Consider the following 26,281-nt stretch of genomic DNA (forward strand, 5'->3'; position numbering starts at 1 on the left):
TTATCTGCAAAATGGAGACACACATACCTTCCTCCAGTGTTGGCCCCATGAATTGGCCCCTAATTTCTCTCCAGCCCATGCATCGGCAGCTCCTGGCTCATGGCAGGTCCTGAGTAAATGTCCGCTAGCAGCCTGGATGATGTGCTGGCTGTAGAGTAACCCCTGCTTGTAGGCTTGTCCCTTGTGGAGCCTGCCTGATGGATATGAACCAAAGGAATGAATAAAACAATGAGAGGTGAAGGAATAAACACAGCGTCAGCTATTTCTTGCTGTTTCAGAGTTTTCAGAGTTCTTACCAGAACTCTGAAATCTATCATATTCGGTAGCCACCTCCTCTGCCCATCTCTGCATGTGAGGTTATGGAACCTCACATTGGAAGGACCCTTATTTAGTCCCGGAATTGTTGGGGAGGTATTTGCTTTCTTGTGATGCCTGAGATGCTGATCGGCTCTGCTTAATTAACCCCATGGAAGAAACTGGAAGCAGTAGCAGAAGGCTGATTTAGGCCAATAGGAAGAAGAATTTCTATCAGCCCAAATGGAATGGGCGTCACTAACAACTGGACAAGCAAAGGCCAGGTGGGCACTTGGCAGGGGCACTGGCCTGGGGTGAAGGTTTGGATGAGTTCTTCAAACTTCCATGGGGCTCCAGATTTCTCAGGTCTGGCCTTGGTTCTGCAAGCCAAATGAGTCACTGAGAATGCCCTACAAGGTGATGGGTGCCAGTCAGTAGTAAGCAGCCCCCCAGTTGGCCCAGTCCTTTAACAAAGCTGGCCAGGAGCAAGGCCTACCACATTTAGAGAGGTCATCTGCATTTGATCATCTGGCAAGGAAACCCAAATGGAAGGAAACAGGCATTTTTAGAGCATCTACAAAATGCCAGGCTCCAATACAAGATGCTTTGGTACTATGGTTCATCCAAGTCTCCCACAGGACTGCAGGGAGAGTCTATCTTCCTTCTATATCTGGGAAGACCAAGGCTCAGAGAGGCTAAGTAACTTGCCTAAGATCCCACAGCTAGTAAGTTACAGCACTAGGATTCAAACCAAATCCTCCTGACTTCCAGTAGCAATGGAGGCCAGTGCTCACTGAGCACCAGCTGTATGCTTAGGCACAATTACTAGCCTTTTGCGTGGATTAACTCATTTGATTCTCACAGCAACTTCATGAGATAGGAACTGTTATACCTTCATTTTATGGAGAAGGGGAACTGAGGCATTGTGGAGTAACTTGCCAAGGTCAGAGGCAGTGTTCAGATCCGACATCATAACCACTGGCCTCCACTATGTGTTTAGGGCTGCTGAGCACAACAGAATTTGCTGCAAAGGTGCCTTGCCCCCCGCCCCCTCCTCCTCACAAAGCCAGGCAGAGTCCTGGAGTAACATGAGGCAGGACCGGGATGGAGTGGAAAGCAGACTTAAGTTCAAAGTCAAGATGCCCTTTGAAGCAGAGGGAGAGATGGTGCGGGTCCATATGAAGGTACTCTTGGGTTGGGGTTGTAGATGGGCCGTTTCCTGCCAGGAGTGGAGACAGGGTGGGCTGTGCAACCTCCAAGGTTTCCCCCATGGATATCCAAGGGTGCCCCGAGCACCTAGTAGGTGTTGGAGCTGTTCGCTGTTGGACAGAGACCACAGCTGGCCCCTTCTCCCAGTCAGAGGAGTGCCCTGTGGCTGTCGCAGAGCTGAGGACACCAGGGATCAGGTCTTGTGAGGCAGGTGGGGAAGGGGGCCTGAGGGTGGCAGATAGGGGAAGTAGCCTGTAGGACAGGAGCTGTTGAATCACAGAGGAGGCTGGCAGGGGCCAGGACCAAGGGCCAAGGACACCCCAGGCCTGAGCTAGGACCCTGGTCAGCGCACGTGAACTCAGGACCACGGAGAGCTCCACGGGAGCCTCCCGTCACCCTGGTGACAGCTGTCAGGGTGTGCCTGCACCTGGGAGGCTGCTGCCCATCTGGCCAGTCCCAGAATTACAGCCCGTAGCCTCCAGGGAGCATCTGTCTTCTCTCTGGCCAGGAGACCCCACTGGACTCAGCCTGAGCCCAGACCCCAGGGTCATGGCTGGGTGGTGGGGTTTGGGCTCATTTGCTTCCTTCTCTCTCATCTCATAAGCTTATCAAGCAGAGCCCAAAGAAAGAGGTCACAAGAAGGGAGAAGTGGGAAGAGGGAGAGAAAGAAGAAAATCTGCCCAGCTGGAACCTTCTGGGCATGGCCACAGGAACAGGAGGCCCAGAGTGGGCTGGCCCTGCCACCATCCTGGCTCAGAGTCAGCCTCCTGCATCCATGATTATCTGACTACCAGGAAGCACCCAGCTCATCCCACCCCCCAACCTCCACACAGGAGACCCCGGGTCCCTGGGGTTGGGTGCAACTCACAGAGTATGTGTGGAGTGGGCAGTGGGGGGGGGCGTCATTCTAGGGAGGCTCCCAGCGAGCCTCATGGTTCTTCCCTGAAGCACCAGGAAGTAGGGTACCATTTCCCAGCCCAGCCCGCGTCAGGCTCAGGCTCTGTCCGGATTCCACTTGCTCCACTTGAGGACCCTCCCTCCACCCCTTGCTGCTCTTAAACAAGACAGCACCTGCCAGGGCCCCACCTCTGAGCCTTTGCTCCAGCTGCACCCCCACCTGAAGGCTCTCACTACTTTTCTTCCAGGTGGGGAAATGACAGTAGCAACAAGAAGAGCTAAAGATTATTGGGCACTTACTCTGTGCTAGGCATTTGACGTGGATTATTATTGAACCCTCATTTTATAGATGAGAAAAAGGAGGAAGATCATTAACCTGCCCAAAGCCACACAGATAGGAAATGGCAGAGCCAGGATTTGAACTGTTTGGTTAGGTTCTAAAGTCAGTGTACATGCAAGTGACAGTGAGCACGTGGAGGTGGCCCAGGACGACGTAGGTGCTCTTGTTGATAACCTGCTGTTCCAGCTGTCTGTCCAGCGGGAGAGACAGACTTCTGGGGAGACGGGCTCAGCATGGCGAGCATGGGGACAGGCTGGGGCTGTGTTTTGGTCTCTCCAATCCGGTGTCACATTTAAAGTGGGCAGGGTAGCACTTAGAGGACCCTGCAGACACAGAGCTGCCTTGAAGCCCAGCTCTGCCGTTTACCATCTCCATGGAGGCTGTTGAGGGGTGGACTCCACCCCAGTCAAAGGCTGGTCCACCTTTCAGGCCCTAGAGACACTAAATTTGACTCCTCGCTCACATTTCACATCCAGGTCATTGACAAATCTTGCAGAATCCCACCGCTTCCTGCACTTCCGCCTCTGGCCCAGGCAGGGCAGTGGCCTCCTTGATGCTCTCCCTGCTCTGCTCTTGAAGTGACAGTCTGTTCTCTGCAGAACAGCCCAGGTGAGCTTGTTCAAACCGGAGGCTCTGCTCAGAATCCCCCTGCAAAAGCCGTGCTTCCAGCCACAGTCCCAGGCCCTGTGTGATCTGGTCCATCCATCTCCCTCGCTCTGCCCTCCTCACTCACAGCAGATGCTCTCCTGGGTGCTGGCTGTTCTTCTGCCTGGAATCTGCTGCCCCTGCACCCTTGTCTTCTGGTCTCACTCTTCTCAGTGAGGCCTGCCCTGATCACCCAATTGTCCCCAAATCTGCCGCCTCCTATCCTTTACCCTGTTTTATTTTTCTCCAGAGGACGACTCTTTCTAAGTATGATATGATTGGATTCATTTAATTTTAGTTGCCCCACCAACCCCATGCCTGCCCCACAGGGCGGGGGTTCTCATTGGCCTTGTCTCATGGCTCCTGGGGCCAGTGCGGTGCCTGGTACCCAGCAAACTCTCAGTAAATAGTGGCTGAGAGAATGGGGGAGACAAACTGGGAGACACCCTGTGGGGGGTTGTGTGGGTCAAATGCACTGATGGCTGTTCCATCCACTGGCTGTCTTCACTGGTCCCCGGTGGATTCTCTATGGGGCCCCTATCACCCCACTTGAATTGAACTTGGAGATGGAAGGGGCCCAGGACAGCTTTACCACTGGGTGAAATTTGACTATTGATCCCACAGAATTGAGTCTGACCCTTAATAACTAATTGTGTGTCACTGAGCAAGTTGTGTCATCTCTCTGGCCGCACCCTCCTCATCCATAAATGGGGATGACAGTGGTACCTGCTTTGTGTTGGGAGCATTCAGTGAGAATGTGCATGTAATGTGCCCAGGACAGTAGCTGGCCTGTTAAGTGTCAGCGACTATCAGCTTTATTGTTCCCAATGACGCTTTATAACAGGTGAAAATGCTGGAGCTGGGGCCTAATTTCGTTCCATGGCTTTAGCCCATAGCCAGGCCACCTGAATCAGGCAGGGCTGTGGTCTCACCTATAAGGAGGGAGAGGCTGGCTTGGGCACAGAATGTATGTTCAGGTCCTGGCTCGGCCACCTTCTTAATGTCCTTTGGGGAAAGTCTCGTCATCTTTCTGAGTCTCGATTTCCACATCTGTAAAAATAGGGTGATCATAATCCTCATCCTCCTAGTGTGGATGAGACTTACAGGAGACCCTGGGTGCTGGTGCTTATTTTATTTATTCAGTTTCTTCTTTATATGCCACTCAGTCTAAAAAAATGTATTTGAAGCGCTTATCAAATTACTTAAAGGTAAGATAAAAAGGGATCAGGCCAAGAAGAGTAGGAGTTGAAAAACCACAGGCAGCCGTGAGTGAAGGTGTCCCAGAACACATGGCTGTGAGGCACTGACTTGCTCTGGGCCAACCACCATGAGTATTTGAGCCTCCTAGCAGCCTAAGCGATGAGGGAGACACACTCAGTTCCATGATCCTTGGCAGCAAGCTATGCTGGGGCCTCACCAAGTGGCCTCACCCTGAAGGCCCCAGTGATTAAGAGGGGGATCCAGACACTGGTGAGTCTGTCCTCCAAAGGGTACAGGTGGCCAGGTGTAACCAAATCCCGAAGGCCAGCCTAGACAGGGAGCAGCTGGGTCACTGTGACCTCGTCAGGGCCATAGGGGCCCTTTACTCTAAGCAGGGTATTCACTTTCCTCCCTGAGTTTCTCATACCTTCCTGAGGCCTTTGTTCATTGCTGCTGGGGGATTCAGTCTGAGTGGCTGCCCTGGGCATGCCCTTTACAGCTCATAGCCAGTTCAGTCCAACAAGGGCTGAGAATGGGGTGCCCCACAAAGAGAGGCTCCAAGTGGGGAAAAATAATACACCAGAAGGATCAGGGCTGCCTTGCTGGGTCCTGAAAGCCCTCGGGCAGGTCACTCTGGAGGCTTCTGCTGTGCTGACCTCAGTTTGCAGTGTTGCCTTATGCCTGGTCTTTGCCCCAGCAAGAGCTCCTGTTTGCCGGCTCCTGCTGGGCCTTGGCCCTTTGCACTTCCACTCACCCTGCTGGCCTGGTCTGCCTGGTCTCACTTTGCCAGAGCAGGGCTGGAATCCCTTGTGGGGCGAGGAGCCTGGAAGATCCACTTCAAAGTGTTGCCAAGGAGCAGCCTTGCCTCCAGCCTTCCTAAAAACCAGTGGAGACGAGCCTTATCACTGCCCTGGGACCGCTGACATTTAGCAGGGATCAGGCCCCCACTCTTGATTGTCCAGCCTGCCTGCAGTCAGCTGTGCCATCCCCTGCAGGGGGTCAACATAAACTGGAGGAGGTGGGACATCTGGGATCTGATAGCACAAGTACCACCCTGGCTGGCGGGATTGGCAGCTCCACTGTTCCTCATTAGCTTGCTCAGGACTCCTCCCCAAGGTGAGGCCGGGAACGATGGTCCTCCTCTACAACATGAAAGGGCTGGAGGAGATGATCCTTAAAATTTGTTCTAAATCAAACATTTCATGATTCTGCGCTTATGACCATGCAGCTTAGAGAAAATTATTTTGGACTCCCCCAGCCCCAAGCTTTGAAAGAAACGAAAGTTTATTGGGCACTGGCTGCATACCAGGCACTCTGTACCCATTTCACAGATGTATCAACTGAGGTTCAGAATGGTGAGGAGCCTCGCTTAAGTTAGGAAATGAAGGGGAGAGTATGGCAGGAAGGCACCCAAATGACCCGGAGAAAGAAGCAGAGACGTAAGAAGACACAGAAAGGAACATTTTGAGGGAAAGAAGGACAGTGTCCTGCTCACAGGGATCTACCAGAAGGGGAAATGGAAACACTGGATGCCGAAGGTCAGTTTCTGTCCTAGCCCCTCCTGTGACTCAGTAGCTCACCCCAACCAAGTCACTGGTCTGATTTGGCCAAATGGGTGTAACCTCCTGGCCTGCCTGCCCACCTTCCTGGGCTGTATCGTTAGAGTCAGAAGTGCTCTCTTGCTGCACAGAGAGTTTAGTTGATAGTATGGAGTTTAGTTAATAGTAATGTGCCCTTTCCCTTCTAGTGACCTCGTACCATGGACAGTAAAGTGTTAACACTAGGGAAGACTGGATGAGGAGTGTAAGGGAACCCTTTGTACTATCTTTGCAAGTTTTCCTAATAAACTATAAATATTCTAACATAGAAAGTTTATTAAAATTATAAACAATATACAAGGCTGTCCATTCCACAGCCATAAACTAATTAATAAATTAAACTGTTAATGAATAGAGAATGGTTATATTTATGGATCCCTCATAAATAGTGATTCATTCCAAATGACCATGGAATATTATGTGAGATTTAAAAGGAAATGGTATATTTATTTCTACTGATACGAAAATCTCTTTAATCTGTCATTGATTGAGGAAAACAACTTGATTGGACATAGTGTCCAATATGATAGTATTCACGAAAAATATTAAACTGAGAACAAAAATATAGCATGTAAAACCATGGCTATACCTCAAACAAATGAACTACTTATGCCTAGGTATCAGTCTAGTGCCTGGCGTGGGGTAATGAAGGGGAACGCTTACTTAATTTTGTTCTATAAATATGTTAGACTTAAAAATGTTCACTTGAAACCTGTGAATTTTTTTCAGTGAAAAAGGTACGTAAAAGATTTGTTAATATAGCCACAAAAAAGATAGCTAAAGAGACAGATAGATGGACAGATAGACCAGGAAAGCACCCCAAGCATTACAGGGAAGGGACCCCATGTCGTCAGCAGCCTGCAGCCGCTCCCTCCCTCTCTTGGGGCCTGTAAGGCCCCTGGGGCAGATTCTTTACTGCAGGGTTGAGCTTTCCCAGGATGCATTTTGTTCTTGGAGCAAAGCCTAACAATGCAATTGGTACTGTCAGGGTTGGGTGGGCCAGGTGGAGGAGCGGGTTGCAGAGGGGGATGTGTGGTGACCTGGTGGTCTGGGAGGGGAAGAGTTGTGGGAGCAGGAGGGGTCCTGAGCCAGGAGGGGCTTCCTGGATGCTGGGCCTTCCGGGGGTACTTGGTACAGTGAGTTAGACTCACAGGCTTGGCTCCTGGAGGAGTCACCTAGAGGTGACTTCATGCAGGGGCCCCAGGCACTGGCCACGACATTCCCAAGCACGGGGGCAGCAAAGGCCTCCCCAGCCCGTTCCTTAGGAGAAGAGCGTCAGGCTCCCCTTGCCCGGGTCTGCAGACCCGTGACCCATCTGCTCTCTCCCTCTCTCCTGCAGGATGAAGATGAGACGCTACAAGCTCTTTCTCATGTTCTGTATGGCCGGCCTGTGCCTCATCTCCTTTCTGCACTTCTTTAAGACCCTGTCCTATGTCACCTTTCCCCGAGAACTGGCCTCACTCAGCCCTAATCTGGTTTCCAGTTTCTTCTGGAACAATGCCCCGGTCACACCGCAGTCTAGCCCGGAGCCAGGTAGCCCCGACCTGCTGCGAACCCCACTCTATTCCCACTCGCCCCTGCTGCAGCCATTGTCACCAAGCAAGGCCGCCGAGGAACTCCACCGGATGAACTTTGTGCTACCCGAGGACACCACCGAGTATTTCGTCCGCACCAAAGCGGGAGGCGTCTGCTTCAAGCCAGGTACTAAGATGCTGGAGAAGCCCCCATCGGGGCGGCCAGAGGACAAGGCGGAAGCGGGCGAAGGCTCGTCGGCGCGGGGCCCGGCCCGGCACCTGCTGAGCACCCGGGAGCGGTCGGGGGGCCGTGGCGGGCGGCGCAAGTGGGTGGAGTGCGTGTGCCTGCCGGGCTGGCACGGGCCGAGCTGCGGCGTGCCCACCGTGGTGCAGTACTCCAATCTGCCCACCAAGGAGCGCCTGGTGCCCAGGGAGGTGCCGCGGCGGGTCATCAACGCCATCAACATCAACCACGAGTTCGACCTGTTGGACGTGCGCTTCCACGAGCTGGGCGACGTGGTGGACGCCTTCGTGGTGTGCGAGTCCAACTTCACCGCCTACGGGGAGCCGCGGCCGCTCAAGTTCCGCGAGATGCTGACCAACGGCACCTTCGAGTACATCCGGCACAAGGTGCTCTACGTCTTCCTGGACCACTTCCCGCTGGGCGGGCGGCAGGACGGCTGGATCGCCGACGACTACCTGCGCACCTTCCTGACGCAGGACGGCGTGTCGCGGCTGCGCAACCTGCGGCCCGACGACGTCTTCATCATCGACGACGCCGACGAGATCCCCGCGCGCGACGGCGTGCTCTTCCTCAAGCTCTACGACGGCTGGACGGAGCCCTTCGCCTTCCACATGCGCAAGTCGCTGTACGGCTTCTTCTGGAAGCAGCCGGGCACCCTGGAGGTGGTGTCGGGCTGCACGGTGGACATGCTGCAGACGGTGTACGGGCTGGACGGCATCCGCCTGCGCCGCCGTCAGTACTACACGATGCCCAACTTCCGCCAGTACGAGAACCGCACGGGCCACATCCTGGTGCAGTGGTCTCTGGGCAGCCCCCTGCACTTCGCCGGCTGGCACTGCTCCTGGTGCTTCACGCCCGAGGGCATCTACTTCAAGCTCGTGTCCGCCCAGAACGGCGACTTCCCCCGCTGGGGTGACTACGAGGACAAGCGGGACCTCAATTACATCCGGGGCTTGATCCGCACGGGGGGCTGGTTCGACGGCACACAGCAGGAGTACCCGCCGGCCAACCCCAGCGAACACATGTACGCCCCTAAGTACCTGCTCAAGAACTATGACCAGTTCCGCTACCTGCTGGACAACCCCTACCAGGAACCCAAGAGCACAGCGGCAGGTGGGCGGAGGAACAAGGGTCCTGAGGGAAGGCCACTGGCCAGGGGCAAGTTGGACGTGGTTGAAGGCTAGGGTGCATGATCTTACAGGGCCAGCAGCAGAGTCAGGGTCACGGCTGCCCCTCTTGTTACCTTTCTGCCTCCTTCTGCAGTCTGGGTGGTTCTTGTGAGGACCCTGCATGGATGGGCAGGGGAGTCTTCCCTCCTCCGGCCCTTGTGAATCCAGGGTCAGGCCTGTGGGCTCAGAAAACATCCTTGTCAGGAGAGGAGAGCAGGCCCTTCCACTCACTAAGAGTGCTATGGCCAGGAGGGGCCAACAGAGAGTGCATGACGGTTACTGGGGAGCAGGGGAGGGCGGGCAGGGTGGGGAAGGGAGCCTGCAGGAACTACCGGGGCAGCTGAGCAGAGCTGCCTTCCTGTTGAGGAGAAGCCTACCATTTGGCCTCCTGGGGCTTTGGACCCGTAGTGGGAAAGGGTGGATGCCAGGAGATCCCAGGGCTCTGTAAATAGGTGCATTTGGGTCCAGGAGGAAGAGGGGACACCCAGGTGGGAGAGCATGAAAAGTGGCATCCAGCTGATGGGTGCTCTCTAGTGTCCTCAGGAGTTCTGGGCCGGAGGGAGCAGGAACGCCACCCACCTGCCCCACATACACACTGTGCGGGATGGTGCCTGTGCTCCCTAGCCCCTCCCAAGCTGACACAGGTGTGGGGCCTGGGGAAGCCTTTGGTTCCAAACCTGGCCTTGACATTCCTTCTTACTTTATATCTCACTGTCTTGTCGGCTGCCCACCCAATCTTTGTAAGGCCAGGAGTTCAGTTCTCAGGGCGGGATGGGACCATCAGCCAGCTTAGTAGGTCAGACCTCTGGGGAGGAGGCTCCCCATCACCCCTTCCCACTGGAACCCACAGCCCCAGCTTTCCACTGTCTCAGGTGGAGTCACCCATGTGCCCCTTCTTGGGGCTGGTTAGGGGCCAGGAAAGGGCCACTAGGATGCCCTGGGCCCAAGGGGGACCTTAAAGCCAGTTGTATGTCATCTCATTCCTTAGTTTGCCTCACAGGGGCAGGGGATGTATTTTTCAGAGTAGATTCTAAGCTGCTGTAACTAGAGACCCCAGAGTACAGTGGTTTAAGCAAGACAGAAGCTTGTTTCTAACTTAACTCTTTAAAGGGAGATGGTCTGGATCTCATAGGGCAGCTCTGCCTTCTTTCATCACAGCTTCCCATTCTGGATAGAGTGGTTGCTCCAGTTCCCACCATCACATGTGGCTGCATGTCCTGGGGAAGCAGAAAAAGGCATGGGAAGCGCACACCCTTTCTGTTAAGAGCATAAGCCAGAGATGGCACAGTCACTTCTGATCGCATCTCACTGGCCAGGACTTAGTCACATGGCCACAAGTAGCTGCAAGGGAAGCTGGAAAAAGTAGTTTTCATCTGGGCTGCCCCATTCTTTTATTAAAGGAAGGAGGAGGGGAAGGGGATGGATATGGGGACAAGGAGCATCTCTGGCACAGGGGGAGGGGGAGAGAGGGTAGCAATGACTGTTGTAGTCATAGGATCCTGCTCTCATGTTCAGAGTCCCTGAAACAGCCTGCTGCTGCCCCCCTCACTGCCAGCCCAGGGCCAGGGTGCGGTGAGAGCCTGCAGCTGTGGGCAGGGTGGGATGCCCCCTCTCGGAAGCCCCCTCAGATGTTTACCTGTGATGCCAGGATGCAGAGCCCGCCTGTGGAGTGGTACATGTTCGTGCGTGTGTGTGTATTTATGGGCATGGGTGCATGCTTGCTGTGGGCTTGTACGTGTCTGTGTCAGTGTGTCCCTGTACATATATGCCTGTGTGCAGGTGTGGGAACAGGGCCCAGGCCGCCCCGTCCCCGGGGCCTGGAGCCTGTGGCCACACCTCCTGCAACTCCTCAAATGACTTGGAACTTGGGGAAGCAACTTGGGGAGCCTGGAATGCAAGGCTAATGGGGATGCAGGGTCCATCTGTCTCTCTGTCTTTCAGTCCAAGGAATGAGAATCCTCCTGACCCGAGGGCTGTACAGCTGAGACCCCTCTCCCTCCCAGCCCCGTCCTTTCACTTCAGGCCCCCAGCCTCCAGCTGGGACTTTCTCGGGTGTTTTATTGGGGGTTTCCTGATGGGCCGGGAGAGGAGGGTGTCTCCTTTGCCACAGCTCTGTCTGGGGAAATGCCCGGCATGGGTGTGGTGTGGGCGCTGGCCGCAGAGCAGCCTCTAGAGGGCAGGCATGAAGCAGGCTGGGGGGCTCTATTGCCCCCACTCCTCCTCCTGTATAAGGGGTGTCCCGAGGGAACCCCTCCCTTGGAATTACAGCAGCAACCCCTCTCTGGTCCCTCTTGGGGCCGAAAAATGGCTCAAGAGGTCAGGGTGTCCCTGTGGCTCTGGGTCAGCCCAGGCCAGGGCCTGCCGTCCCCAGCCCCCTCTGCTCACCCCCTGGGCGGGCAGTCTCTGGGGGCTCCTGACTCGTGCCTCCTTGTCAGCTTCCTCACCCCATGCCCCTGGCACCCTCAGCCGCTGCAGGGATGCCCCTCTTCAGGCTGGCAAGGGTTTCAGGCTGCCTTCCAGTTCACCAGCTCAGGGGCAGGGGAAGGAAGAGGGGAGGAGCTCAGAACTGCCAGGCCCCACCTTCCCTCTCAGACCCAGGAGGGCCAGGCACGTTTATGGTCAGTGCCAAGTGGAGGCCTGGCCATGGAGTGGAGAGGACAGCTGTGTGGCGGGGCAAGGCATGGGGTTGAAGAGTTTCACTTATAATCACATCATACACTGGGAATATCGGGGGCAGGGAAGCCCCAGGCCACTCCCCCAGGATGAAGGGAGACCAAGCTGTGAATGTGAGCACCAGTGCACTGCTGGCCAGCACCATAGCCAGCTTTCTTTCCCTGGGAACCATTGGCCCTATGACCTCCAAACTCAAGGAGGCCCAGCCCACCCTCGGGTCATGTTGGTTCCCACAGGCAGGCGTGGGAGAGCTTTGGGGGCAAAGGTGACAGTTGGGGTGGGGAGACAGGACTTGCCCAAGCAGCAGGCAGGGCCCTGGAAAATGTATAATTTAAGGACACCAATAATAATAATAGTATTTTTTTTTGTATGGGAAAATCAATATGTACATTCTGAAATCATTTTCTCTGTAAATGGTTGGATTTCATTTCACCCTTAAAGGGATGCTTAAAGGAGAAGATAATATTAATAATAAAAACAGCTACAAAGTCTGAAGGATATGTGTGCATGGCTGATTTGGGGGTGCTCTAGGGCAGGAGGGGTACAAGTGGGTGGCTTTGGTCTTTCTGAGTCAGTGGGCTGTGAGTCTTCCTCGGGACTGGACAGCCAGTGAGGAGAAGGGGGGACATTTTGGAATCTTTTAGGGAGCATCTGTCCCTCCCACTGGTGGAAACGGGCCAGAAAAGGAGGGTGCTGGACAGTTCTGCACAGAAGGAAGGAGGAAGCGGGCCTGGGCCTGGCAACACCAGGCCTCCTGAGGAGGGCGGGGACCCTTTTGGGGATCTAGATGAAGACTTTGGTGCCTCTGGTGAGAGGGGAGCGATTCTCCCACCGTTGTGCTCTCAGTGGTCTTCCTCTCTACACCTGTCAGGGCTCCTAAGGCCACAGAGCCACTTGGTGGCAGAACAGGGTCAGATCTGAATTCCCAGCACTGGTCCTATCACCAGCCCGCTGGGGCAGGTGAGGGCGGCAGCCTCCAGGACCAGTTGTCTCCCCCAGGGAGTTAACCTGGACTTGTGCTGTGATGGCACCTGGACCGTGGAATGTGGCGGGGCTTCCCGGAGGCTTCCCCCAGGCACTGTGGACCCTGGTGTTGTCCTGGGGAAGGGAGCCTCCGAGAATTTTCTTCTAAGGACAGTCTCCAAGATGGTGGGAGTGGACACACTTTGAACTGGGCCTTGGTCACTTGTGGGGTGGCTGTGAAGCCTAGATTGGGAAATGGAGGCTAGGGATGGGAAAGAAGAGTAGTGGTGACACTGGGGACTGGAGCAACAGCTAATGCCTCCTGAGCGCCCACAAGATGCCAAGCACTTGACATGCCTCACTCAGACGCCTGGACTCCTGGCCACACCACCCCAAGCCCAGGAAGGCGCCTGCAGGTGCAGGGTTAAGTGAGTGGAGGAGACCAGATGCCACGTCTATCTGGTAGGAGGAGACAGTGACCCACTTGCCACTTGAAATCAATCTTTCAACCTTTAAATCATGTCCAAGAGTGAATCATCATCACCACCATAAACATTTCAGACATTATTTATTAAATGCCTATTTTGTGCCAAACTCTGGGCTAAAAGAGTTGCCTCCCCATCACTCCCATTTTATAGATGTGGAAAGTGAGTCTTGGACACACTGAATAAGGCAGCAAATCGCAGGGGCAGAGTTTGCCTGAGACCAGAAGCTGAGCTCTTAACTGCCAAACCGTAGTCCATCAGCATCACTAGGGGGAGAAGGAAGGTAGGGGAAGAGGTGAGGAAGCAGATGAGGTGGAGAGGATGGTGGTGATGCCGGTGTTAATGTTCAAACATCATCTGGCTCCTAGCTGAGCCAGGCACCATGCTGGGTCATGGGGCGCCGAGAGACAGGACAGTCCCTGTTCTCAGGAGGGAGGACCACAGTCAGTGGGGAACACAGGCAGCAAGCACAACCTCAGAATGGCAAGGTGAGGACTGGCATGAAGTTCTCAGAGCCCAGGAAACTGGTGTTGTGCTCCATCTGTGAGCAGTAGGTGCAACACTCCCTCAGCTGGCCGTCCAGGAAGGAGTGGGGGGCACTGTCAGGCTCTGTGATCTTGTGGAGAGGGATGCGGAATGCAGAGTTTCTTTCAAACTCAGTCTCCTCTCTACAAAAATGACTCATACAAAGCTTTACTGCACACAGAGGATAAAATGAAATGAAAGGAAATGCTTTGCAACCTGTTAAGCTCCATCAGGATGGGAGAGACATGAGCAGTAGTGATGACTGCAGGCAACACCTATCATTAAAAACCCCCAGTTCGCTTTGCAGGTTGGGGCTTTAGCTGTGTGCAGACAAAACCCCCAAATCGAAAGCCCTGTCATCCTGGAGCTCATTGGAAGTTCCCACCCATGCACCCCGAAATCATGAAACATCTACAAATCTCTGGTTAAAGCTCAAAGGAGTGAAAGGCCTTGCCTAGGGCCAGCCTTCTGGCCAGCAGCCTTGGCCCCTCACCTGCTGTTCCAGTGAATTCCCAGACTCAGCTATAGCAGGAAACTAACTCTTTCAAATTAATATAGTCTTTTAATAGGTTTTCTTCTACTCTATTGCTAATTTATTGCTGTAACATAAACCACCTTGGAATTTTTTTTAATTCTTATTTTTTACTGAAGTGTAGTCAACTTACATTGTTAGTTTCAGGTGTATAGCAAAGCGACTCATATGTACACATACATACTTTTTTTTTCAGATTCTTTTCCATTACAGCTCATTACAAGAAATTGAATATAGTTCCCTGTGCTATACAGTAGGTCCTTGTTGTTTATCTGTTTTATATATAGTAACATGTATCTGTTAATCCCAAACTCCTAATCTATCCCTCCCCTACACTTTCCACCCTTGTAACCATAGTTTGTTTTCTGTGTCTGTGAGTCTATTTCTACCACCCTGAAATTTAGTAACTAAAATAACAATTTATTTGCTCATAGTTCTACAATTTGGACTGGGCTCAGCTGAACGGTTCTACCCAGTAGCAGGTGGGCAGCTGCTGCAGGGACCCGCCCACCTGCTCAGCCCTGACCTGCACTGTTGGTGACAAACGAAGGCATAACACGCAAAAGAATTAGCCTATCAGTCAGTCAGCGATCACACCCCGGATAAGAGGGAGTGACCTCACACAGGCAGGACCCCCCCCCCCCCGGCCTCACAGACCCCCTGAGGAGAGGTTCTGAGAAGGACCCCACATCACCTAGGAGGTCTGCTGCCAAAAAGGCACTGCCTGACTATGATCCAAGGAAGTCCCACACAAACCCAAATTGAGTAACAATCTGCAAAAAAAAAAACAAAAAACCTGGCCTCTCATATGCCGCCCTTGTTTCTTGCACCTCTGTTCTGCAGCATGTGTATGAAAAGCTCAACTCCACATCAGTATCACAGACCATCCTTCAAGCACCTGTCCTACACTGCTGAAAGCTTCCGGAGACAAAACATCAACAGTGACACAAATCATTACCACTGTGGCCTCAACATGTAGCCTGGCTTTCCCCAACATCCCAGCTGGTCAAGGCTAGAAGAACTTCCCGGTCAACCTACACATCAGTCCAGTCTCATGAGTTGCTGTATTGCTTTTATGCTGCTGAACTGCTGTAGCCACTAAGCTGAAGATGATTTGTTACACAGCCTAGTTGTGACCCTAGGTAACTGATACAGTTTGCTTTCAGTTCATGAGAGAAAAGCCAACTCAAACTAGTAAAGCAAGAAGGGAATTTATTGGCTTGCTAGCAGTAAAGTTCAGTAATGATAAAGCCTTCAGGTACAGCATGAGGCAGGGCTCAGTGTCACACTGTCATCTAGCTTTCTCTGTGGCTCAGCTCAGCTCCACATCCCAACTTGTGTTGTCTTTATTCTCAGACAGGTTTACCCCTCTTGCCTGCAAGGTGGCTGTCGCAACTCTCAGCCTCACAGCATCTCATCTTGCGTACTCAGTGCAGAAGAAATAGAGCTTCTCTCTCTCAAAGTCCTGGGCCTGGATCTCATTGACTTGGATGAGGTCATGTGATCATCCCTTGACCAATAAGACCGGAGAGAGGATAGGTTGGCACATACTGATTGGCTTAGATCAACCAGAGCCGTTCTATATTGGCTGAAAGGGTGGGGTGGTTGCCCCCCAAAATGGGGGTCACAGATATCACCATTGGTACAACCTCAGCTGCCTCCATCAGGCCTTTTACCAGCCTTTGGTCAACTCCCTCTCCTGGATCTTCCTCTGTGAAATGAGGATTTTCATAGGACAAACTTTACTGCTAGGCTGTGAGGATGCTCAGAGCTTGGAAAGAGCCTGGAGCATTATGAGAGCTTTGTAAGTATGAGTTACTGTCATCATCACAACTATGTTCTCCCCTCCGTTTCCTCACCTGGTGCATTTGACACGTGGATCATGCATCCCTTCTCAACTCGCCTTCTCTTAGCATCTGTGACTTCCTCCTCCTCCACCCTGACACTCCTTCTTGGTTGCCTTCCGGGCTCCTTTTACCCTGCGCTGCTTCATTAAGGGGGCTCCCCAGGGCTTAGTCCCGGGCGCACTGCTCTGCGTGTAGTCATGACTCTTGCCGAGGTAGGGTTGGCTTAGTCCCTCCAGGGAGTCCTCTCTCCTGAGCGCCCGGCCCCTAGACCCCACTGTTTGTTAGATGAGCCCCTAAGGTATCAAGGTCACCAAGGAGCCAAACAGAACTCAGCTTCCCCTGTTCTGTAATTTCCATCCATTGATGACATTTCATCTTCCCAATCTCAACAGCTGGAAATCCAGGAGTCATCCTTGAACTCTCCCTAATAGCAATGAACAACCAAAAGCATTCTGACTCATCTAATGGGAACTTCCCTCTGTGAGTTTGTATGCATGATTTCTCTGCCCAGAACCTTCTGCTGCCATTTTGCACCTAACTTGCTCACTCTTTCAGCCTCCACTCCGTTGTCAGGTTCTCCACACCTGGGTGAGGAGCTGATCCTCTGGGCTCCCATTACACCTGAATGTCTCCAGCATTGCCTTTTCCACGTGGTCTTTGAATTGTCTGCTTTTGCGTTTGTCTCCGAAAAGTCCCTGGCACAACTCAATGGCTGTCTGTGGAATGAATGACTAAACAACAGAACATCACTCCAAGGTGGAGGTGTCAGGATTTGAACCCGGGGCTGTCTAACATCCTACTTCCCTGACACCCTGCTCCCTGGTCACGCCAGTCTGCCATCCCAAGGGCCAGGGTTCTGTCTCATACAACCCACCTGCCCACCTGAGGGCGGTAGGTATTCTATGGTCCAAATGTCCTCCTCCATAGGGCCTCACCCACAAGACCAGCTGCCCTCCAGTCATCCATCCAGCCTGCCCAGACTCGCCACTTCTTCTGACTGTCACATTGGATCAGTCTCCGTGGCGTAATTAGGACCTCTGGCCCATCCTGCCAGGCTGCCTTTCTGAAGACCCAGCATGCTTCACACCAGGCCCCCGTTAGGATGCTCTGCCTTCTAGAGGATCACACGGGACAAAGCCAGGCCCTCATCCACATGACTGTCCATCAGGGAGACAAAAATAACAGGCATCTCCATTCCTTGATCTGCCCTGCCCTTGAGTCCCTTGTCCTTCCAGTAAAGGGACTTCTAGACTTTCCACCATTTGGTTCTACAAAAGCTGATCAAGGCCTAGGGCACAGGTTGGCAATGGGAGGAAGAAGACACGACACTCTTGAGATTTGTAGGAGGCAGAAAATGTCCTAATTCAGCGGTTGCAATGTGACCACTTCCTGAGGCAGAAGGCTCCCAGAGGGGTGCTTAATTCTATAAAAGAGTCCTCCCCGATCTCTAGCACTGAAAGCAACCTGACTAGCACGCTTAGGAGGCAGTCTCGTTTTTGCAAATCTCATGCAGCTCTCAGGAAGCACCTCTGCTAATGCAGTCAGGTTCGCGACCCCACTCCATGACACCTCGTCCTCTGGTCTGACACTGGCTGGTCCCACCACCAAGTCCATCCCACTATTTGCCTCTCATTTCAGTCCTCCGCTCAATTACTGACTGACCACTGTGTGACAGGCCTTGAGGAAGATACAGAAATGGACAAGACACATGTTCTGCCTTCTAGGAGCTCAAAGTTAACTGGAAGTAGACCAAGGCTTCCGGACCTCAGCACTCCCGACATTGTGAGCCCGATGATTCTTTGTGGACGGCTGTCCTGCGCACTGCAGGAGGCTTAGCAGCATCCCTGACCTCTATCCAAGAATCCACTCCCTGAGGTGTGACAGCCAAACGTGTTTCCAGACATTGTGAAATGTCCCAGGTTAAGGACCACCAGACACAACCTTTGAGCATCTGCTGCGTACATGCCAGGCAATTTGCGTATATCCTTCTGGAAACTGAATGGTATTTGGGGGGTGAGGTGTGCTCCTCCCACTTTCCAGCCTGTGAGATCAGAGGTGGGGAGCCTAGGATTTAGGGAGATTAAGGGTATAAATTGCTCAAAAGCACGCAGCTCCCAGCTGAGATTTAGGACCCGGGCTCCACCTGCCTGCTCATGGTGCTGCACTGCCCCCTGGTGGGAGCAGGAGGCATGTCCATGAACTCGCAGGGCCGGCTTCCCTTCCTACCTTCCTCTTTCTTCCTTCTCCCTGGACGCCACCCAGGATATGAGGCAGATTCTACAGAGGTCACAAAATGGAAAAGCAAATGTCTAAAAATTAGAATCGTGGAAAATTAGAAATATAAAAGAAAACCAGTCCTAGGAAATAACACAAAATGATGCAGGTGATGCTGGGGAATGTCCAAGTGCTGAACGCATCAGAGGGAAGGACTGTGTCCCCTTCTCCCCTTTTATAGAGGAAGTGAAGTTTCCGGAACTTGCACAGGAGGTGCTGGAGCTCTGAGGAGGAACACTGTGGAGGACACCTCTGGAGCATCCTTCTTGTCTACGTGGTGGGGCTGAGCCCCACCAGCACTCTGCCCGGGGCCTGGCAGCAGTCACGACATCCTCGCTGAATTGTCCTGACACCAGGCTGACATAGTAACTCGCCCTTCCTTGGGCCCTGGTCTGCCAGGCCTCTAACCTGTGTGAGTAATAGTAATAGTAGGTGTTGATATCTGCCCCACCGCTGTGGCCCCAAACAGTCGGGCCCCAAGGACCCCTGCACCCTGGCAGATCAGGGCAGCTGCCCTGCTTGATTGGGGCTCGCCCACCCCCCTCCACCTCACTGAGGATGGAGGCCCACCTGCTGCTGCGTCAATGGGAGGCTTTGCCAGTGGTGTCACCAGCACCTTAGAAGTCACTGAGCACAGTCTGGGGACAGTTCTGGGTTTTGCCTCACTGATCCGATAAGAGGGGCCTCCTGCCTGCTTCCTGTTGTCTGCTCTTCTGGCTGGTAGACATTTCCTTCTGACTGTCTGATGTGAGGACGGCGTGAGAATGGCTTTCCCATCACGAGCCGTATTTGGAAAGGGTTCCTCCCATTCATGAGCGACTGCTCTGGGCAGGACACTGGACTCAGTCTTCTGGTCCTTCTCCTAAGTCCTACAACTCTCAGAGGTGCACAGGTGGGAAGCAGAGGAGCTGGGGTCTGGGCTCTGAGCCCACACATCTCGGGGCCCCCAGCCCCCTACTCCTGCTGTCTGCCAAAGAGAAGTATTCAGTGAACAAGCTTACGTTCTTTCACCCATTTCAGCACCATCTGGCACAACGTAGGCAGCAAAGACTCCTCAGGACATTAGGGGAATCTCACTCCTGTCCAGGGGTATCAAGTTTTAGTCTGGTGAACACAGGATCAATGATACCTGAAGACAGCAAACCCCATTAGGAGGGAGCTGGCTCTCTGAGAGTGACTTCCAGGTCCATGGCCACTCACACCCCATGTTCTGTTACAGCCAACTCCTCTGTCAGCCCAGGGAATCAGAGCGTCTGCACCTTCACTCCACCCTGGGTCCCCCTGGGAGGGGTGCAGAGGGTTGGTGGGCTGGACTGAGCCCTCTGTCTTATCATCCAGTAGCAATTTCCCTCCAATTCAGAGCAACAAGCATTTACAGAGGGTCTCAATTTTATGAGGCATCTTACCGGGCAACGTAAAGGGAATGGCTGGAAAGACTCAGGCCTTAGGGTTCTCACTCTCTGCCTTCTTCAGGAAGCCTGGGGCCACCCTGTGCTGCTCCTCCCACAGGTAAAGAGGCACCTGGCCCACAGACTCACTCTCCCTGCAGTCCGCTCTGTGACATCACTGCACCAAAGGCCTACTCCCGCTGGCATTTTCAACTTCTTTCCTCTACTGGCTCCTTCCCTCCCCTCCTTGAGGCTAGAACAAGTACTAGCCAATCCCCAACCCAACCCAACCCAATCTGCTTTCATTGCCCCCTAACTGTCCTCTTATCTTGCTCTGTCCTTTCTCAGCAAAATCACTGTCTCTCTATTTCCATTTACTCTTTAGCCCCTGGACCTCTGCCCCCACCTCTCACTGAACCAGCCAGCAGAGAGCATCTCCTAACCTGAGAGGGATGATGTGGACTTTCTGGGGCACTGGCCTCTGTGACCACACCCTCCTCCCCGCAAGCCTCCGGGTCATCCCTGTCTCCTGACTGGTCTTCTCCAGCATCCTCTGCTTCCTCAGCCTTTGACGTTGGAGTCCCCAGGGCCCCCCCTCCTTGTCCTTTTCCTCCACACTTGTCCGGATGACTTCATCTAGCTTGTGGATGGTTTGGAGCTCCAGACTTGAGTTCAGATCCTAGTCCAGCTGTTTCTGGCTCTTCAAGATCCCATCTCCTTGGGTGTAACTGGGACAATGACAGTCTCATCCTCGCAGGACGCTGATGGAGGTTGGGGGCTGGCACACAGGGAAAGCTCAGAAACTGTTCATTCTTACTGTCCACTGGTGACTCCCTTGAGGGATAGCCCTCTGGGGACTCGTCTCCTGCAGGTCTCAGCCTGCCCAGCCCACTAAGCCAGGTAGAGGAAGCTTAACATGAGGTGTTTCATGATCAATTTCAAGCAAGCATACATTGCTCATGCAATTGACTGGCATGTCAAATACTTGACAAAATAATAAGTGACTCTAGGTGCCAATCACTGTCTCACAATGCATTCCATTGTACAGTTTTGGGTATTGGTATGATTAAATTATGAGGGCAACCCAAATACTGTGGAGAAATGACTCCTCCTCTTGGGAGTCTGCTGTTCTGATGCGCTTCCATTCTCTGGCCAAAAAAGAAGAGGCACAGATTGCTTTTGAACTGATACCTGAGATTTCAGCACCATGGATGCAAGTGGGGGCCAGACGTCGGCCTCACCGCCCCACCTCCCTTGCTGTGGGAGCCTGGGAGGCAGAGAGGAGCTCTGTGAGTCTGGAAGAAAAGAGAGAGGCCTCTGAAGAGCAAGAAGAGTTCGAGGAAGCTGATCTGAAGGGTAGACCCCCAAGGGATCTCCCTCCTTCCTTTCTAAAAATAATGTTCTGTAGAACAAGAGGGTCAGGAGAGATATAACAGGTCCCCTGGTCTTCCAGTTGGAAATGTCACCAATTAGATTTATTTGGGTCACAAAATTATTTCTTTAAAGAGCAAAGTAGGACAGCCTGGAAGAATGGCAAGAACACACATTTTCGAGTGAGAGACCTGGGTTCCACAGTGGGCTTCTCTGCTGCCTGAGTGTCTCAGAGAAATGCCTGAACCTTTCTCTATCTCGGTTTTCATCGTCAGGATAATCACGCTGACCAAACAGGGATGCTGGGATTAGACATAATACAACATCTGTAAATTAGTCAGCCCAGGGTCTGGCATACAACAGGTGCTTAATAAAGGCAGCTGTAGGTGCCAGGGCTGTCTCAGTGTGAGTGTTTCTCCCACACCAAGCCAGCCCTGGGGGAATAATGCCTAATATGCCAGATGCCACATGCACTATTGCTCCTAAATCTTAAGCCTCCTCAAGACTCCCATCTGAGCCTCTCCCTTTCCTAGAGGTTCCAGGGGCTCATGGTCTCCCCAGTATTAATGGGGCTCCCTGTCATGGGAAGTCTTCCTGCACCCGAGTGGAGACCTTAGGTCCCTGGCAAACTGCTTCTTTTAGCAATTTGGAAAGCCTGCTCTTGAATGAGCTGGAGCAGGGAGGTAGCAGGGCAATTGCTCAGGTAGGACCTTGAAGCCATGGTGGACCCTTTTCTCTCTCACCCACATGTCAGTAAGTTCTATGGCTCTACCTCCAAATACTTCCTGGATCTGACCACTCCTCTCCTCACTGCCACCTGCCTCATCTGAGCCCCTATTCTTTCTTCCCTGGGGCTTTGCAGCAGGTCAGTCTCCCTGCTTTAGGCCTTGCACCCTTCCGTTATTCTCAAGCCAGACTGATCCTGTGAAAATGGAAGTCAAGGACCCTTCTCTTGAAGATGGCACTGAACATGAAGAAAGCCCCTGTCCTCCCAAAGTTGAAGTGAAAGCAAAGTCTTTGAAGGCCAAAAAGGCAATGCTGGCATGCATCCACAGACACACACACAAAAGAAGATCCACACATCACCTGCCTTCCTGAGGACCAAGATGCTGTGGCTCTGAAGGCAGCCCACATACCCTCGGAAGAGCACCCCCAGGAGAAGCAAGCTTGACCACTATTCCAACATCAAGTTCCCCAGGCCACCGAGTGTGCCATGAAGAAGATAGAAGACAGCAACACACACGTGTTCAACGTAAAGGTCAAGGCCATCAACACTGTATCAGACAGGCTGGGAAGATGCTTTTCTGACATCATGGGGTCTGATAGAGAGGAGAAGGCTTATTATGTTCAACTGGCCCTGACTATGATGCTTTGGGTGGTGTCAACAAAACTGGGATCATCTAAACTGAGTCCAGCTGGCTAATTCTAAATATAAATTATTTCATCATAAACAAACCAACTAACAAACAAATGGAAATCAGGTCCCATCACTCCTTGTCTTGAAATCCTCTGGTTGGCTCCTGTCCCACACAGGTCTCCCTTCCTCTGTCCCTGATAAGGACCCTCTGTCCTGCCTCTTCCCCAGCTCTTGCTTACTCTGTTCCCCTTGCCCTGGCCTCCTCCTGCAGCTCCTAGGACAGCTGTGCCTAAGAGCCCACCTGAGGGCCAACACCTGGAATGACTTTCCCACAGGTCCTCTCCATGTCCCCTTACCACAGTAATTTTCCTCCCAGTTCTTATGACTTCCTCTTACACCAGCCCCCGTTAGAAGATGAGGACTTGATTCTTCTGTTCTCTGCAATGCCTGTGGCAGTGCTTTGCACATCAGAGACCCAACACAAGGATTTGTGCACGAATAAATGGATGGGTGGGCAACTGCTCTTTAAGTGCCCACCCCTTCCTGCTAGATGCCTTTTAATCCTCACAAAAACTCTGGCCAAGAGGGGTTAGGAAACTTGCCAGAGGTCAGGCAGCTGTCCTGAAGTGGTGGAGCTGGAACTGGAGCCAGCTGGGCCTGATTCCAAAGCCTGTCTGTCCCCTTCTGGGAGAGACTAACATTCCTCAGCTTGACTCTGGGCTGGGCACTGAGGGGAGGGGGCTACGGATTCCATAAGAACATGCTCTGCACTCAAATCTGCTGAGCGGCAGAAACTAACGGATAAATTAAAAAGCAGTGCCTTGGGGTGAGGATATAGTTTAGTGGTAGAGTGCATACTTAGCATGCATGAGGTCCTGGGTTCAATCCTCCGTACCTCCATTAAAAAATAAAAATAAAAATAAATAAACCTAATTATCCCCCCCCCCAAAAAACAGTGTCTAGCAGATAACAGGTACCAATAAACATGTTTTGCTGTTGAACAAGTGAAGCCCTAACGACAGTGTGCAGACGTTCCTGTGGGGCCCAAAGGAGACACCTGAGTGTGTTGGATGAGGAGGGGGAAGAGGGGTGGAAAAAGACTTCTAGAGGGGACATTTGAGGTGGACCTTGAAAGGTAGGTCTTTGCCAGGAGGCTTGGGGAGCGGGAAGAGCATGGAAAGATGACAAGAAAGCAATCTGAGAAAATGGAAGAGCTCTGAAAGCCACGATAGGGAATATTATTGGTGTTAAAATTCCCCCAGGGACGCCCCCCGCCATGGCTCCAGCACGAGATCAGCAGACAGTGCAGTGACCTGACCTGACAGGCTACGGGTTTGGCAGCAGGTTAGGGGAACTATGTGGCCGGAGGGCCCCACATGGCCTCGGCGGTCTGGTCCCTAGGTGACGTCACGTATGGAGGCGTGACTCAGGGCTTTGGGGCGGAGCCGCGTGAGGGGGCGTGACCAGACGCGCCTCCTGGCCCCGCCCCTAGAGAGGCCTAGGAGGGGAAGACCGGAAGTCCTCCCGCCTCCGCCCGCCTCCAGGCTCCGTTCGGCCCCTCCCCTCAGCTCCGTGCGCGAGGTCGTGTCCCGGAAGTGAAGGGGCCATGTTGGTGGGTGACCCTAGGAGAGGTACCGGGAGAGAGGCGAATCTCGAGAAGTGGTAGCGCGCGCGGTTCGCGGGTGAGTGAGGGGAGTGGGGAGGGCTGGGGTCGGGGGCTCGCCGCTCCTCCTCTCAGGGCCGCCCCGGCACCCCCTACCTGGCCGGGGCCCGAGCTATCGGCTTGGCTGCCAGGGGTCTCGCCCCACTCCGCTCTGGGCTTTCTTCTAAAGGCACCTCCGTGGCCCCGCCCCAACCTCCGGAGTCCTCCCGGTGCCCCCGAGCCGGCCTGCCCCAGCCTCGAGGTCTCCCCACCCTGGCTCCGTGTGATACCCTCATGGTCGGGGGAGGAGTTGGGGATTCGCCGGGGCCCAGCCGCCCACTTGCCAGCCGACCTTGTAGTAACAGACCTCGCGTGACAGTCGCCTGCCTCATAAAGCACTTCTGTTGATTTCAGGATTCATCTCTCCCACTCCGGTAGGCCCTTAGGGGCGAGTGGGACTCTTATACTGTTGAGGAAAAGGGACAGGGACGGTGGCTTGCTTAAGCTCGCGCAGCAAGTTAGCAAGGCCAGAGGCTGACGCTAGCCGACTTTGGGCCCAAAGTTCAAACCTTATTACCAGTCAGATACCTCCCCTACTCAGTCTCATTTCTTTACTTCAGAAACAGGTGATTATTTTTTCTACAGGGACGTTGTGAGGATTCCCTCTTTCCTTCAACTTAATATTTTAAGTCCCTGATGTGTGCCAGGTGCTGGGCTGGGGAAAGTTTGGAAAGCACCTAGAAGTGCTCTACACATGGTAAGGCCCTGGCAAATGGCAGCTATCGTTACAGAGGCAGTCCGAATTGGGGTGAGGAGTGCACCCCCCTTTACAGCTGTGTGCCCATAGGCAAGTTACTTCTCTCTGGGAGCATCAGTTTCCTCCACTTAAAGTGGGAATACCGATGACCCTAGGACTGTTGATAGAATGAGATGAGTTGTCACGTGGGACCTGATTAGCCCATGCGTGGTGTACAGGAAACATGCAATAAGTGTTATGAACCCTGACCACTTCATTGGTTCTTTCATTTAAATGTGATAATGGATGACAAAGCACTTTACAAATAGTAACACTCTGTGGTTGTGTAAGGGTTTATTGTTACTGAAGGAAGATGATGACAGTTTATGTGTAACTAAATCTAATACTTACTGAGCACTTAAAAACAAGGGTAGGTAGCATTAACAATAGCTGTCCCTGATAGCCTGCTTAGTAAATTCCAAGTGCTTTTCTAATTGTTTACATACATTAACTCAGTTAATCTTCATACCAGACATATGGGAAAATAAAATTTCAAATCTCATTTTATAAATGAGCAACTGAGGTGAGCACAGAGAGGTTAAGAAACTTGCCCACTGTGATCAGCTCATAAGTGGTGGTCCCAGGATTCAAGTATGACTGAGAGTCCTTGTCTTCAACCACTTTAGACCACCCCTTGTGGTGAGGTTCTGTCACAGGTGGTTTACTTGTATTACCACACACAATTCTCAGAATAACCCTATATCGTAAGTGCTATTAGCATATAGTATATAGCGATATATAAATGTCAGTAGCCTTATCTATATTTTACAGCTGAAGACGCTGATGTTCAAGAGAGGTTATGTACTTTGGCCAGAGTCATATGGCAAGTAACTGGCAGAGCCAAGATTCAAGCTCATCAGTCCAACTTCCAGGCCCTGGCCTTTTAGCATAACCTGCAGTTTCCCAGAAGCAGGAGTCAGTAGTCTGGTGTCTAGTCCCGGCCCTGCCACTAAGTTATAGTGTGACCTTGGGGGTCTCTGAGACCTAAATTACTAACTATGGAATTAAATAGTTTCTATAGGCCCTTCTATCATTAATTCTGATTCTAGGCTTCTGTTTCTTCCCTTTTGCTTATAGCTTGACGCCAAACCCCTGTCAGTCCCCCATGGCCTCATGGAGCCGAGAGGCGGTGCTGAGTCTCTACCGGGCTCTGCTGCGCCAGGGCCGAGAGCTTCGCTACACTGATCGAGACTTCTACCTTGCCTCCATCCGCCGTGAGTTCCGGAAGAATCAGAAGCTAGAGGATCCTGAGGCCCGGGAGAGGCAGCTGGAAAAGGGCCTGGTCTTCCTCCGCAGCAAACTGGGAGGGATTATTTAG

At 52.8% G+C, this 26,281-nt stretch overlaps 2 protein-coding genes across 5 annotated transcripts in view; both read left to right on the forward strand.

Moving 5' to 3' along the window:
- Positions 1-12,270, forward strand: part of MGAT3 (beta-1,4-mannosyl-glycoprotein 4-beta-N-acetylglucosaminyltransferase) — a 29,720-nt gene extending 17,450 nt beyond the window's left edge. For 2 of the 3 annotated variants that reach the window (XM_072973556.1, XM_031671759.2), the window contains exon 2: positions 7,523-12,270. In XM_072973556.1, the coding sequence (XP_072829657.1) occupies positions 7,524-9,125 (1,602 nt within the window). In that variant the 5' untranslated portion in view covers position 7,523 and the 3' untranslated portion in view covers positions 9,126-12,270. Of the gene's footprint in view, positions 1-5,862; positions 6,124-7,522 lie in introns of those variants that run through there. The other variant, XM_031671761.2, reaches the window with a different exon arrangement.
- Positions 12,271-24,061: 11,791 nt separating this feature from the next.
- MIURF (mitochondrial elongation factor 1 upstream open reading frame) lies at positions 24,062-26,281 on the forward strand. Of its 2 annotated transcripts, none has more exons than XM_072973557.1 (2): positions 24,062-24,207; positions 26,041-26,281. In XM_072973557.1, the coding sequence occupies exon 2, from the start codon at positions 26,069-26,071 to the stop codon at positions 26,279-26,281; it is 213 nt and encodes a 70-aa protein (XP_072829658.1). In that variant the 5' UTR covers positions 24,062-24,207; positions 26,041-26,068. The 2 variants fall into 2 exon arrangements, with proteins under 2 accessions (XP_072829658.1, XP_072829659.1); XM_072973558.1 differs by lacking the exon at positions 24,062-24,207 and adding an exon at positions 24,372-24,601.

The sequence above is a fragment of the Vicugna pacos genome, chromosome 12 (assembly GCF_048564905.1).
Source record: "Vicugna pacos chromosome 12, VicPac4, whole genome shotgun sequence".
Taxonomy (NCBI): Eukaryota; Metazoa; Chordata; class Mammalia; order Artiodactyla; family Camelidae; genus Vicugna; species Vicugna pacos.

What these genes read in the sequence shown, in the direction of transcription:
- MIURF (XM_072973557.1), top strand. Translation starts at nt 26,069, where the DNA reads ATGGCCTCATGGAGCCGAGAGGCGGTGCTGAGTCTCTACCGGGCTCTG.